Below are 16,259 nucleotides of genomic sequence, written 5' to 3' on the forward strand. Positions count from 1 at the left end.
CGCATCTTTAAGAGGTAGGTATAGTATCCAAGTAGAGTATTACTACTTATAATTTTTGTCCTTAATTAAAAGTAAAATCAAACAAATATCTCAAGTAAGAGAAAACACGTGCATGGTAAAATGGTTATCAAGTGAATAACCGTTGACTGCTAACACTGGATTTATAGTTTAAGTGATCAGATTGACAGTTTTAGGCAAATTGTAGTATTTTTGGTATAAAACATAATTAAAAGAAAAAAATATGGACAAGTGTTTACAAAATATTACAATTTTTCATATAACTATTTTCAACATAAACTTATAAAACCAATCTTTATAGTAAGAAATACATATACATTGGGAAAGGATAAAGAAATTTTTATTTTTCCCAGCATTTTATTGTCATTACACTGTGAAAAGTACAGAGCAATGAAATGAACTCTCTGCATTTAACCCATCCCCTTGGGATCCCCTTTCAGGGAGCAGTGGCCTGCCACTGTGCGGCGCCCATTGAGCAGTGTGGGGTTAAAGGCAGGGTGACTTACCATCCAGCTAGCCAGCCACTAACTTCTAAAGACAATATCTACTGTTTACTGTATACATTTTCAAATAACTCAAAAGTGAGTTGAGTAACCAGAAAATTTTACTCAAATAAGAGGAGCAACACACTTACAAAAATCTTACTCAAGTAAAAGTAAAATGTACAATAAAAGAAATCAACTCCTAAAAGTTCTTTTTGTCCCCTAAAAGTTACTTGAATAAATGTAACTAGTTACTGCCCACCTCTGCATTTAAGACTTGCTGTAGATTTATTCTGAAAACCGTCCCTGTGATGTTGGTTCTATGAACCTGCAAAGGCATTAACCATTTTGGGGGGTAGAGCAATTCAGCACTAATTTAACGCTTAAAAAAAACTGTGCAAGATTCTGTTTAGCTTTGTTTTTCTACCTTTCCTCCAGCTAGCTGTAAACCACTAACAAGAGGACATGTTTCAAGTCAGGAGACTTGACCAAAGCGCTTTATACTAGAAACAGTAATTAACCCATTCAGTCACACACTGATGATGGCAAACTACATTGTAGCCACAGCTCCCCTGGGGCTTGCTGACAGAAGCGAGGCTGTTGTACACAGGCACCATTGGGCCCTCTGACCACCATCAGCACACAAGGAGGGTGAAGTGTCTTGCCCAAGGTCACAACAGCATTAAAAGTCAGAGCCCGGGCTTAAACCGATGACCCTTCCATTGAAGGACAAACTCCTGAATCAAACTAAGCAAATAGTTGTAATGTTTATTTTTTGCATGCAAGCTAAAATAGAAAAAAAAAGAGAATTAACAGAAGACTTTTTCAGACTGTAAGGAGTAATCAAACTTTTTGGTGTAAATAAAATGAGAAATGAAGAAGTACTAAACTTTTTTAACATATGACCATCATTCATCTTAAATAATACTGTACAATAGTTTACTACAAATCAACTAAAACGTGTAACTAGATTCCCTAAGACAGGATGCATCAAAGTATTTCTATTATTATTATAACCCCTGAATGAACAGTGGCTGTATTTTTATTGTGTTTTATGCAAAGCCTAAATTATGTGAAATAGCATAAAAGAGAAAACATAGTGAAAAGGAGAATGGAAAACTCAGACCATAAATAGTCAGCATTAAAAAATGTGTATGAAATTATTCAGAATCACCTTTATAACAATAATGTAACAACTGCTGTAGATTCATTTAAATATAACACACCTGAACTTGCTGCCATCACTTATGTTATTCTATAAAAACTGAGCAAAGGAGCTAAATTCATCCAAATTCTTAATATCTAAAAAAAAAAAAAAAAAAGATTAATTGGAAGATTTTTGTTTTGAAGTCAGGACAATCTTGACTTCAGAGAATAAACCAATAAGCATGTTTCTGACCAGAACTCAGAGACACCCACCTTGACCAATTCGAAGGGAAAGCGTTCATGAAAGATGCGATTGATCCTGGCTCCACCTGACAGCTCAGCCGTGTCGATCTGATCTCCTGAGCCCTCTATGCATTTCTCAAAGTCTACTGAAAACTGTTGCACCATCCTGTAAGCAATTGGGGATAAATGCATCATCAAGCATCCACTTACCACAAAATTTTACAGTAAATGTGTTTATATGCTCACTGGAGGAGAGCCTTTGTTTTGCGGGAGGGGTCATCAGGTCTGAAGTTCTTGTACTCCTCGACCTCCTTCTCTATGGAGAGCAGCTGACTCTGCAGCTTTGCCCTGAGGCCCGGCAGGGTATCTCTGATGTGGTTGGTCAGTTGCTGTAAAAGTCACAGATCACTCTTATCACTGTAAGGATGTGTGGGGAGGGGATGAAAAGCAACATAGAACAGCAGACTTTCCCCCACCTGATTCAGTACTTTCTGGAGGTAGGGCGTGCCCATGCGCTCGGCCAGGTGTCTGTAAGCAGGATGGGAGAGGAAGAACTTCCTCTCAGCAGCCATAGCAGCATTAATGTCCTTCTTTCCATCAATGTCTTTCTGGCTTCTGTTAACCACACCGATGTAACCTACAAGCAATAGACACCAGTTTCATAATTAAAGAGGAAAAGTCTAAATGTCTGTTTTCACAAGAGGAACTGATCCAGGTAATGTTAGAACTGCCTTACATTCAGGACTAGACCATAGCAGCAAAACTATCTCTTAAGCAAACAAGGGGATCCAACTAATTCAGATTTGTTTTATGTAGCTGAAAAGTTGATATAAAGAAAAGTATTTACAGTTTTCCATGTTTGGAGAAAAAGCAGGAAAAGAGATTGGAAAAAGTACAGGGAGTGTTCAGGGCAAAAGGATCCCATTTCATCCTCCAATTAAGTTCCCTGATCCCAAAAGAGCTTTTATGCTCTATAACTACTGCAAATCTGAGTCAGCAGACTCGTAAATCAAAACATCCACAACATTAGGCGGAGAGAGTGCTTAAAAAACAGAAAACATGAAAATATTCAAAAACATATGTCTGGGGTCTGACCAAGTTCAAATGGAAAAGACTGGATCAGCACATACTATAGCAACAACCCACAGAAAAGACACTCTTCCTCTGGGAGCTCTTCCTAATTTGTTCAAACTCTTTCCCTGCTGCAGTTTTATAACTTTTCATTTTTACCCTGATTTATCTCCCTCCCTCCCTCCCTTCCCTCACTCCATGAGCCTTCTGTTATTTTCCTCTTCTCCTCTTTAGGCAGTTCTGCCTTTTCACCACAAGAGGGAAACAATGTGTCACTGCGTTTCGCTGAGGTGGGGAAAAGAAGTTTGTTTATTCATCGGTCCTCACCTCTTCGCAGGGGAAGCAGCTTGTTCTCCAGGATGTCTTTAGCATCTGTCCCCTCATCCATCAGGTCTAGCTTAGTGATCACCCCTATGGTCCTCATACCTACAGGTGGTAAACACAGTCCACACAAACACATCCCATAAATAAAAAAAACAAATGTTCAGATGCTCTTAATGAAGGAATGGATAGTGTAAAAAAAAAGCTAAATAATGTGATTTTAGGCAAATTGCAGAGGCTCAATAAAGCCTGTAATAATTTGATAAAGTGTGTTTAAATGAAAGCAACTTCCACGTCCTTGGAGGTATGGAAAAATAATTAAAAGTATAAATATCTTTATAATGACACTGTGCATATAAATCTGTCCATTAAACTGTCATTTCTCTGTCATTCCCTCTGATCATCCATCCGCTGCTAACACTGAAAAAAAAATTAAACAAGTACTTTTTGGTCAAATAAATAGATTAATTCATTTTATATATTTACTCTCAGTAAATGTGTTTGATTTCTCTCTGTTGATTTGGAGAGTATATGTCTATGTGTTTGCTGGCATGCCCGTCCTCACCCTGAGGGTCGACCTCTTTGGCAATTTTTAAAGCGTCAGAGTTGGCCAGATCAGAGTTGGCTGGGGATACAGCGAGCATGAGGCAGTTCTCCTTGGTCACAAACTGCATTAACATTTCTCTGATCTGAGCCTCGATGTCTGCAGGCTGGTCTCCCACCGGCACCTTGGTCATTCCCGGCAGGTCCACCAGCGTCAGGTTCAGTACTGTGAGCAGGCAAGGAAACAGAGGAAATTGGATCATGTGAAACAAAATACAATGGTAAAATATTACATTGTGATTGGGTATGATGTTGATTTAAAATCAAAACAGTAACATCTATAAAATGAAGGGGTTGATATCAGGGTTACCATGAGGAGAGTAGACACGCAGGTTGATGGGAACAGGGGAGATGCCCTTATTGGCCCCTGTGATGCGGTCAGTCTCTGCCTCAATCTCCTGTCGAACCTCATCAAAATCCGTGAATTTTTTGCCCTTGCAGTGGAGGAACTCTGCATATTCTACATAACCAAGAAAACGGGAAACAAAATGAACAAAATCAAATCAAATCCATCAGAGCACCAATTTACTGCATGGAAACTTCGGATTCCATGTAGATAAAAAGTAATTGATGCCAGCAAAATTGTCCAAATTTGAATGTAATCCATATATAATTCTTCAAATTGTTCAAATTCATTGAGCGCCACCTTACTGAGCCCAAAGATGTAATAAACCTAAAACACATTTAGAAGTTCGGCTACAGTAAAACAAAAAGAAGCTTTAAAATGTACTTGGTTCAATTTTTCAGTACATGTCACTGATATAACGATTTAGGTGCAAAATTACAACCCTTAAAGATGAAATAGTATCCCCAAATGTTTTTTTTGTTTTTTGTTTTCTTTTCAAATGTTACAAACCTAAATATATAAAAATAGGAAATATTAACTACATAATGACGAGGCCTCTGCTGCTGGGGAAATTAACAAAACAAAACATTTCTACAAAACATTTTACTGTATATCAAGCAAAACTGCAATACTATTAACTATTACACTTTCATTCATGTTTTTAAATTGTCTATTAAAATGCCTAACTCTATATAGCATTTATTGGACAAGTGTAATTCTTAGTTAACTTGTTTAAATTTGTAATTTTACTTCAGCCCTCCCTTACCAAATTCAGTGCTATTTCCTGTAAGGGTTTCAAAATTTGTTCATTAATTAGCTTTATAGGTTTTAAATACTGAAGGATTTATGCATTTTACCTGTTGGTGAATTCATCAGCTGCAGAACCAAGGGACGACGGGTCACGATGCCAGAACCACGAGGAAGAAAGTCCCTGTCACACACAAACACACAGATAACATATTTAATGGTCAATGTAACGTAAAAAGCAGAGGCTGGAATTAAGCATAAGAAACATTTACTCTAGTAAATGCTGCAGTTGGAAAGGTATAAATATTAAAGAGGTAGGGTGGACCCCATGGTAACAAGAAGAATTGGAAGGAGCCAGCAATCAAAGTAGAAAGTTACTTGTATGTATGTATGTATGTATAATATTTAATGTAACTGTGATGGCCAAATCCATGGCCACACTCTGAAGTTGACAAAAGATGGGGGGCCAGGGCTCAGCAAATTTGGATGCTGATTGGACTGCACCACTGGTCCTTGCTGGCGGGGGAATGTGTAGTTTCTTTCTTTAGATGAGTTTTTGCATTTAGGTGAATATTGGTATTTGGACTTTAATGGTTTTGATTTTCATTTTGTGAGTCTTTAGTTTAGTCAAACTTAGCTGTACTGTTATTTGTTTTGTTTGTAATTGTATTCTGTTTAGTTACCCCTATTGTGTCTAAATTGGTCTGATCAGCCAGTATATATACCCCTGTCTGTCATTTCTTTGTAGGTCAGTTATGTTTGTTTGTACAGCCAGTTTGTTTACATTTTTGCCTGAGTTCAGTTTTGTTCCTTTGACCTCTTTTATGAGCTCAGTTTATCTTTTGTCATCTATTTTTTGGGTTAAAATAAAAAACCCTATTTTTCTAATTAATATCCTGTGACTCCTCCTGTTTTTTTAACTCGGTCCATCACATGTGGTGTCAGAAGTGAGGATTTTGAGTTGAGGAGCCAGGATTTTTTTTCTTTTCTCTGTTTTTTTTTTGTGTGAGCAATTTTTCCCCCACCAACAAACTTTTTGAGCCATGCAGAACGGTCTGCGCCCAAGAAAAGGAAATAAGGTTGAGACCAAAGAGGCTTCCCAGCAATCAGAGAGTCAGGAAATGGAAGGAGGAGCTTCAGCAGCAGCAGCTGAAGCCACTGATGAGGAGGAGCCCAGAGAGCCAACTCTGCATGATATTGCTGGGATTCTTCGGGCTTTCATGGGACAACAGGAAGTTCGGGAGAAAAAGCAGAGAGAAGTTTCTGCACAACAAGAACAGCGCTTTAGGAGCTTGCAACATCAGTTTTGGCTTTTGCAGATGGAAATACAGGCCAGGACAACCCCGCCCCCTGAGCCCACATCAACTGATCCACCACCTGTTACAACTCAAATTGATCAGATTCAAACAACATCTCAACCTGAGGATTCAGCTTTCAGCTCAACAGGTCAGTCTGTGCACCTTCCTCATCCTAAATTGGAAAAATTGACTGCTGAAGATGATGTTGAGCACTTTCTGACCACATTTGAGAGAATTGCAGCTGCTTATCGTTGGCCACAATCGGACTGGGTTTTCCATCTCATTCCTCTTCTGACGGGTAAGGCTCGCTGTGCCTATGTTAACATGGATGTGGATGATTCCCTGGAATATAGAAAGGTAAAAGCTGCCATTTTACAAAAATATGATATAAATCCAGAAACTTACCGACAAAGATTTCGCTGCCTTGATGTTCTTGATGAGAGTCCAAAAGAATTATATTCAAGGCTGAAAGAACTTTATGAGAAGTGGGTTCAGCCTAAAGATAAAACTGTGAAACAAGTTGGTGAACTGATTATTCTGGAACAATTTTTGAGAATGTTGTGTCCTGAGCTTCAGGTTTGGATCAAGGAGCACGATCCGAAGTCTGCTGCAGAAGCTGCTACTCTCGCTGACGTGTTTGTGGCTGCCAGAAGTAGGAGTCAGCCATGGAGCAACAGTGCATGGAGAGCTGCCAAAGATTCACGTCGGTTACCACCTTATCAGCCTCATCAGAAGCTAGCAAAGGGTGGGGGTAAGCCTTTTTTAGGAGAAAACCAGCCTTCTAAGGCAGGAAAAAGGCCTCCAGTGTGTTACCTCTGTGGACAAGAAGGTCACACCAAACCCATGTGCCCTAAGAATCAAAGTAAGCTAACTCAAGTGTGTTTTGTGCCTCATCAGAATGTGGATGTTAAACTTGAAATAAAGCAGTCAAGTAAAATCATTACAGTGAAGATTGCTGGGCATGAAATAAATGCTTTAATAGATACTGGCAGCACACAGACTCTAGTGCACAAGAACCATGTACCAACTAATTGTATATGCCCTTCTGAAACGATAGCAGTTCGCTGTGTACATGGTGATGAGAAATCATACCCCACTGCTGATATGTTTGTTGAGGTGCAGGGAGCTCCCTATCTGTTGAAGGTTGGGGTAGCTGATAACCTACCCTATCCTGTAGTTTTGGGGGAGGATCTGCCTGTCATCTATGACTTATTGAGGGATGTGCAGAGCTGTAACGTGGCTGTAACCAGAGCCCAAGCTAAAAATCAAGATGAGCATTTTGCAACACTTGGTGCTTTACCTTTTTTCGAGGCTGAGTTGCAGACGGAACCTGGGAAGTCTCGGAAGCCACGCAGTCAAAGAAGGCGTGAGAAATTTCAACATGCATTGGGTGAGACTTCAGTTGAAGTGGCTCCAGATATGCCACTGGGTTTTTCAATACCCACAAACATCAGACAAATGCAGCAGAATGATCCAACTTTATTTGCCCTGTTGCTGAAGGCTAGGAGGGAGGCCTCTGTAGGATCTGACACAAATAAAGAGCAGTATATACTGCAAGATGGCATTTTATATCATCAACATGGCCAGTTTAAGCAGTTAGTTGTCCCTAAGGAGGCTCGTGAAACAGTGCTGACTTTGGGACACTCTATTCCCTGGGCTGGCCACCTTGGGAAGTATAAGACCACTGCTCGCATCAAGCGATATTTTTTCTGGCCTGGTTTAAGATCAGATGTTGCTTTATTTTGCAGAAGCTGCCCTGAGTGTCAGAAAACCTCAATGAGAGTCCCTAGCAAAGCACCACTTCAACCCCTTCCCATTATTGGTACACCCTTTCTACGCCTTGGGATGGATGTAGTGGGCCCGGTGGAAAAAAGTAAATCTGGAAATCGCTTCATGCTTGTCATCACAGACTATGCAACAAGATATCCTGAAGTTTTTCCACTAAAGACTGTTAAAGCAAAACATGTGGCTTCCTCACTGGTTCAATTTTTCTCAAGGGTTGGATTTCCACAGGAGATTTTAACCGATCAGGGCACTAACTTTATGTCCACACTCTTGAAACAGGTCTATAAGCTGTTGGGCATCAGGAGCATGAGGACAACACCATACCACCCACAGACGGATGGCCTGACAGAGCGCTTTAACCAAACTCTCAAACAAATGCTACGTAAGTTTGTGAATGATACAGGCTCTGATTGGGACCAGTGGTTGCCATACCTCCTTTTTGCCTACAGGGAGGTTCCTCAGGCTTCCACTGGTTTCTCCCCATTTGAGCTCCTCTATGGTCATGATGTGAGGGGCCCTCTGACCCTGCTAAGAGATGCATGGGAGGGAGATCAGAGTAAAGAGGATCCAGTCAACATTATTTCATTTGTTCTCCATATGAGGGATAAACTGCAGCAAATGAGTGAGTTGGCTCAGAGTCACATGGCAGCTGCTCAGAAACACCAAAAGGTTTGGTTTGACATGAAAGCTCGCCACAGAAGTTTTGCTCCTGGCCAGAAGGTTTTGGTAATGTTGCCAACTTCTGACAGCAAGTTGCTAGCAAAATGGCAGGGACCCTTTGAAGTACTGAGGAAAACTGGACCTACTACCTATCAAGTCTCTACACCAGGTCTCCAGCGAGGGAGTCGAGTGCTCCATGTTAACCTTCTCAAGGAGTGGGTTCCAAGGAAGGAGAATGAAACTGAGGTGTTGCTTATTCACAGAGTGGAGGAGGAGGAAGAAGTTAATGACTATTTGCCCTCAGTAACATCCTCTGTGCTGGACCTAAGCCATCTCACCAGCGAGCAACAGTCTCAGGTAACACCTCTTATTACTTCTGACATATTTCAAGAGTGTCCAGGTCGCACCACTCTGGTGGAGCACAGCATTGTTTTAAAACCAGATGCTGCCATAAAGCGTATGAGTTACAGGATACCCGAACGCTTCCGGGTGGAGCTGAAGGAGGAGATGGACCTCATGCTGTCTCTAGGAATCATCCAACCTTCAACAAGTGAGTGGTGCAACCCTGTTGTGTTGGTTCCGAAAAAGGATGGCAAAATAAGATTTTGCATTGACTTCAGGTACCTCAACTCTATATCAAAATTTGACTCTTACCCAATGCCACGTATTGATGACCTCATTGAGCACCTGGGGGCAGCAAGATACTTAACAACTATTGATCTGTCTAAGGGGTACTGGCAGGTGCCTCTCACTAAACAGTCCCAGGAGCTGACAGCGTTTCGCACCCCCTGGGGATTGTTCGAGTTCACAGTCCTGCCATTCGGTCTCCATGGGGCCCCAGCAACATTTCAAAGACTAATGGATCAGGTACTCTCTGGGCTCTCAGCATTCACCTGTGCATACCTTGATGATGTTGTGGTTTTCAGTGCAACTTGGGAAGAGCATGTTCACCATCTAAAGGAGGTCCTGGATCGGCTGCGTTTAGCAGGCCTTACCATCAATCCAGCAAAGTGTGCTCTTGCCAGGACAGAAATACAGTACCTGGGGTACACCATTGGAGGTGGTACTCTGAAACCTCAAGTTGATAAAATCAATGCGATAGCATCCTGTCCGCTCCCACAAACCAGGAAACAGCTGCGGTCTTTTCTTGGCATGGCTGCATTCTACCACAGATTCATTCCTAATTTTTCAGCTAGCGCAGCATTCCTAACAGACATGACGGGCTCCAGAAGTCCCACTAAAATTCAGTGGACAGCAGAGGCTATTGCAGCATTTAAGGACATTAGCCAATCTGAGTAAGAATCCAGTTTTGCACTCACCTGATTTTGCAAAAGACTTTGTGTTGCAGACTGATGCTTCTGAAAGAGGCCTTGGGGCAGTGCTTCTGCAGGGACCACTGGAGGACCAACATCCAGTTGCCTACATCAGCCGCAAGCTGCTGCCAAGAGAGGGGCGCTATGCAACCGTGGAGAAGGAAGCCTTGGCTATTAAATGGGCCCTTGACTCATTCAAATATTATTTGCTAGGAAGAGAATTCACACTTCAGACTGATCACAGAGCCCTCCAGTGGCTAGAAAGAATGAAGGACACTAATGGGAGAATCACCAGATGGTACTTTGCTATGCAGCCATTTCGGTTTAAGGTTCACTACATCCCCGGCAAGGACAACACCACTGCTGATTACCTTTCTCGGTGCCAGAGGGAAGATCAGGAAGTGGGGGAGTGTGTGATGGCCAAATCCATGGCCACACTCTGAAGTTGACAAAAGATGGGGGGCCAGGGCTCAGCAAATTTGGATGCTGATTGGACTGCACCACTGGTCCTTGCTGGCGGGGGAATGTGTAGTTTCTTTCTTTAGATGAGTTTTTGCATTTAGGTGAATATTGGTATTTGGACTTTAATGGTTTTGATTTTCATTTTGTGAGTCTTTAGTTTAGTCAAACTTAGCTGTACTGTTATTTGTTTGGTTTGTAATTGTATTCTGTTTAGTTACCCCTATTGTGTCTAAATTGGTCTGATCAGCCAGTATATATACCCCTGTCTGTCATTTCTTTGTAGGTCAGTTATGTTTGTTTGTACAGCCAGTTTGTTTACATTTTTGCCTGAGTTCAGTTTTGTTCCTTTGACCTCTTTTATGAGCTCAGTTTATCTTTTGTCATCTATTTTTTGGGTTAAAATAAAAAACCCTATTTTTCTAATTAATATCCTGTGACTCCTCCTGTTTTTTTTTACTCGGTCCATCACAGTAACCCTATTTCATTGTTGTTCAATAACTTTCCACAGTGCTTTACAAAATAATCTTGCATTTGTTTGATCTTAATTTTATATTCCTGGCTTTATTTATGCCAAGTGATCTGTATGCTTATTTAGCATCACCTCATCACGAAACAAATTCCTCGTTCGTTTAAAAAAACTACTTGTCAGAAAATTATTTTCAGATTCTAATTCTGACTCGGATTCTAATGTAACCAGATATAAATATAAAGCTTACAGCATCATTGTTTATATGATTATACTAATTCTGCTCCGGTCTGCATGCTGCTATAGTTGCAATAGTGTAAAGACCTGAGGCTACAACTGGTTACATCCTAATGAGCAGCAAATTATTTCTTCCTGATTTTTGTCTATTCTTACAGAAGCTTGTATTTTACTATCAATAAAGATTTGTAAAAATGTACATCTTAAATTAATTCATATAAGAATCACAGCAGCTTAACGTTGAAAGTGAAAGGTCATTTTTAGAGAAATCTATTAATACATTTTTAAGTATTAGTGTTTTTAAATTTGTATGGGATTGTTAAACAGTCTCTGTCAGATTAAATTACCTTCATATATAATTTTAGAGAGCCTTTTTATATCAGTTGGGTTTGTTTTTTCAAACCAGAAAATAAAAATGTTGCTGTTGGAAAATATGAGTTTCTACAAAGACAAGCAGATTTAAGCCAATACATTTTTGAGAATTAAAAACAAAATCTGCAACTAAGGCAGCCACAAGAGGAAACCATGGAGTGGCATTAAAACCAATCTTAATGTGTGCTGATAAGATAAAAAAAGCCCAAAAGAACTACCGTACTAAAAATGGCTGAGGCAACTACTAAACTATAAAAGCCCTCAGGAATCCATCCTTCAACTCAGAAAATATAAAATCCTTTCATATTTTCAAGACTTGAATTTAGACATTTCTGTGTTACTTACTTTAAACACATAAATATCAAAGTTAACTGTAAAGACAAAACTGTTTTTTCTACCAATCGGAATAAAAATTCAAATGCAATCTTAAAATAACGGGCAAAAATATTTCTAGAAAAGAAAGACTACCAAAAAAAAAGATTACTGGCCTGCTTTCCCAATGAGCAGTTTACTGTCTTAAAACCTTTCTTTACAGGTGTTTTATCACCTGGGTAACAAATATCCAGACAGCCTCAACAGTGATTAAAAAATTTAGGTCATCATAAATTAGTCATTGGGATATGTGATATATAAGGTTGTATAAGAAAAGCTAGTTTAACTGTTTTAATCCTCATCTATTTAATCTAGAAACATTTTTGATTTTTGTACCTTTTCGTTTTTTGTTTTTATTTTGTGACTTCAGTGTTACCAGTTGACCTGTATCTTCCAGGATTGAGTCCTGTTACACAAGTTACACAAGCGCTGCTTTAAGATTTACTTTTTTATTTTAGTTATCCATAGTGTTTGATCAAGTGCTTCTTGTTTATTTAGGTTTGAAATGTCCTGGTATATTCAGTTCATTTGTGCTCAGTATTGTTAGAAAGATGTTAACATATTTCATTCCTCTTTGTTTAGTTTCTTAGTAAATAATTTTAAACATTTAGCTTTATTCTTCTTAGGGATCTGTTAGCTTTATTTACCTGGTTAAGCAGTTTTTTTGTGTCCTAGTTCAGCCTCTTTTTAGAGAATTAATCTCCTTCTTTCTATCTCTCAGTTTTCTTTCCACCTCAGCTGCTCCACATAAATCCATTGGTTAAATGTTTCCATCACTGAGCTGTCAGTACCAGTTATAGCTTTTTTGGCCCTGCTCCATCTCTGTTTATACCATTCTTTGAAGAAAAGCCAGTGTCAGTAAAGATAAAGCAGTAATGTTTAAAAACTGGTTGGGTGGAATAGAAGCAGGCCAAGTAGATCCACTGGGAAAGGGGCATAAGCTTGCTGGTTGTAACTTATTTCCTTGATTCTCCCTAATACACCGCCTGCTTCTCTGCACCTGCTTTATGTCTAGTTTTCAGTTATTATTTAAACTATCTCTTTGCTTATGCTCTGTACCTACCTGCACTTTGGTCCGACTAAAAAACATATATCATTAAGCCACAATCAATTCTAAAAAAATCTATTGTTTTATACATTTCACGCAGTTCTAATTGTTAGCAAATTTTCTTAAAAACAACGAAAAAGGTACGACGAGCACTTCTGTCTAGTATAATCAATTATTATCATTCCTTATTCTACCTTGTCACAACAAAAGGAAATCTTTCTCGTAACATTTGCCATGTCCCTTCTGGTCTACCTGCCGACAAATGTTAATTTTCCTGCCTGGTGTCCAAGTTGTACATTTTTCACACAGGACAGATGGTCTTCACTGCAGGTCTTCCCTCATTCTTTTTTTTTCTTACATCCTCCCACACTGATGTCCAGAAAAAAATATTTCACATAACAAAGCCACAGACATGATTTTTACATCTGTCTGTTTGTACATTTATAATTGCACATAAATAATTTATTTATCGCTCCAGATATATATTTTTTTAAAAACCTGATCCTTTCACTAATTCCTTCAGTAGAGCTACCACCCACACGATGTCCTGTATCATTAAAGCAGCATCCATTTGAGGGAGGAAAAACACAAACACAATCCTTTTATGGAGACTAGATGACTAAAACTGATTAAACAAAGAGATCTAATGATAGAGAAGTTAAGATTTTTAATTGTTGCATCATCTTTGGAAGCAAAAGTAGTAGAACTATTAACAAATCCCTACCGTGGATCTTTTTCAGTGACAACCATCTCTAATAACTCCAAAGCATAATAGAGTGTTTTTATACAATGTTAAGATATTATGGCCAAATTATTTTCAGTTTTGTAAGCTAGATATACTATCTTTAAATTATTTCATAGCATCTGAATAGGATTTTGTTTAGTTTAGCTTTGGGGTTGTTTGTTTTGGACCATTGGAGGTGATCTTGCCAGTGTTTTTTAAATCATGGCCTTTCTGAAAAACCCAAGTGTCACAAACTAATGGCTCCTCCTTTTTGTGCGCTGTTCTGATTTGAAACACTGGGTGTCACTATTACTTATTGTTACTTTAAAGGCTGTCCAAGATTTGCCTTTCAAAAAGTGCCACTTTTCTTACTTCAGGCAAGATAATTTGTTTCTCAGATCAGGAATAAAGTTGAGGAAATGTGAGACAGGTCTTGTGTTGTTCTGTCATAATTTTGTTTTTGTTTCTATCCCAGAAAATGCCATCTTTGAATCCTGAGCAATGAACTTAACTGAGGCCTGCAGCCCTTCTGACGTTGGTCTGGGTGAGTTGTTGAGGCTCTCTTGGAGTAGGTTTGGTAGACAAGTCACTCCTGGGAAGTGTTTCATGTTCTCTTCTTCTGGATTCTGTTTTATCTTCCTGTATTTTAAGCATGTAAAATACTTTGCTTTGTCTTTGAACTGAATTGTGCTATACAAATAAATTTGCCTTGCCTTGCCATGCCTCTTCATTCATGAATATGGGCTCATTGGGGCTCACTGAATCCAAAAATCTTCTGAATGGACTTCAGTTGGATAGATTTGGTCATGATATGTTGCTTTAAGATACATTTGTCTACTTCATGTTGTCTGGCAGGTTCTGTTTGTGGTTGTGTATTATTATCTTTACAGATAAAAAATGAAGTGTCTTTCATGATCTGAAACATTCAGTTGTTCTAAAAAAAAAAAAAAAAAAAAAGACATGAGGAATAAATAGCCTTAAAAAGCACCATATGTGTAACTAAAAACATATCTTGTAAATTCCAGCAGATTTACAATAATCTCAGAATGAATGCAGAGCTGCCTATTTTATTGTAATATTTTATCTAGAAAGTCAGTTTTAAGTCCTACACTAAAAGCTGCTAAATAAAAATTCCAATGTACTTATTTAATGCACTGTTTGAATGTATTCATTGTTTGTTGTTGATTTTCTTTCCCTTTTTTATATTCTACGGGCAGATCCTTTCCTAAAGGTTTCATGTATGACATTCATGCAACTAGCAACTTTAACCTAACGTTCCTCTGCTAGTTATGTACATCACCTCACTTCCGATTCCAGACACTGAGCTTCATCTAATCCACTAATGCGTGCTGTATTACGGGCCCTGACAGCTATGAAGCAGCACAACAATGCTTATGTTTTCCACAGGCTGTAAAATGACGGGAAGGTTCTATGTGATGAATAAATAACTCGCATAGAGACAAAATAGAGGTTGATGGAAGAGCAAACTGCACGCCTGGTTGCTGGATGGTGGGAATCGAGGGTTAGGCTGCATCCAATGGGTGAATGCATTGAAGGCAAGCAGAGATTAGCACTAATCCCCTGTAGCAGTGCTTCAATAAATGATGTCCTCTCCCCCACTGTCTCCCAGTGACTGCTGTCTCATCCTCTCTATACTCAGCCCTGTTTTACTAGTTTACCCCATGGTTTAAGGCTGCTTTTAGGATAGCAGATAGAAGAATTTCAAGATAGAATCCATAAAATCTTAAATATTTCTACAAACATTTCTATGAATTCATTTTATTTTTGAACCTGCTTGATGTTTTCTTTCTAATAATGCTGGTAAATAATATTGGTGTACTTGTGTAGCATAATTGCCAAATGATTTTAGAAAGCTCCTTACCATTTTCTGGTACATTATAATGAGTTAAGGTTATGGTGAGGTTATGTTTTCTTTTCTTGGACAACAAAAGATTTACACCCTAACACTGTATACTATTCTAGGATAAGAATTCACTGACTCTCCCCCAACAGACTGCAGATGTTAATTTCAACAGAAGATTTGAGCTATGATCTATTTCAACCTGAAAACAGGACAGAATGAGTTATAATCATGGTGGCACAATTTAAGAAAAAGTAGTATTATCAAGCAGAATCTGTAATATTTCACAGAATCTTTTTCTGAATGTTGCATTGCATACACTGATAGAACTATGATGGCTGTCAATAAATATCATATGCAACTCTAATTTAAATGTTGTTAAATTAACAAGTGTTTTGCAAATAACCCTCAGCAAAGTCGAGAGAAATCACCCAAGAAGACAGGATGAGAACTGCAGTTATAAGCAACATGTGCAAGTAAAAACAACATTAGAACATCCCAAAGCAAAATAAAAACAGAATAAAGGATGAGTATGTACTGAATTAACACATATTGCAAATTTTTAACACAAAAACTATGATTAAATTAAATTCAAGTATTTGACCATTATGTCTGCATTGCATTTGGAGGAATAAGATGAAAGTTTGAGCCTGGCACTACCATCTCATCATTAGGAAGTACAGA

General features: G+C 38.8%; 1 protein-coding gene across 11 annotated transcripts in view; it reads right to left on the reverse strand.

The window, feature by feature from the left end:
• dnm1a (dynamin 1a) overlaps positions 1-16,259 on the reverse strand; it is a 66,184-nt gene that overhangs the window by 44,363 nt on the left and 5,562 nt on the right. For all 11 annotated transcript variants that reach the window (XM_038302192.1, XM_038302209.1, XM_038302244.1 and 8 more), the window contains exons 2-8: positions 5,088-5,161; positions 4,195-4,344; positions 3,847-4,050; positions 3,288-3,386; positions 2,366-2,526; positions 2,136-2,278; positions 1,920-2,055 (exon numbers count right to left, since the gene is read on the reverse strand). In XM_038302192.1, the coding sequence (XP_038158120.1) occupies positions 1,920-2,055; positions 2,136-2,278; positions 2,366-2,526; positions 3,288-3,386; positions 3,847-4,050; positions 4,195-4,344; positions 5,088-5,161 (967 nt within the window). The remainder of the gene's footprint in view (positions 1-1,919; positions 2,056-2,135; positions 2,279-2,365; positions 2,527-3,287; positions 3,387-3,846; positions 4,051-4,194; positions 4,345-5,087; positions 5,162-16,259) is intronic.

Source organism: Cyprinodon tularosa, unplaced genomic scaffold, assembly GCF_016077235.1.
Source record: "Cyprinodon tularosa strain WSP-4 unplaced genomic scaffold, ASM1607723v1 ctg113, whole genome shotgun sequence".
Classification (NCBI taxonomy): domain Eukaryota; kingdom Metazoa; phylum Chordata; class Actinopteri; order Cyprinodontiformes; family Cyprinodontidae; genus Cyprinodon; species Cyprinodon tularosa.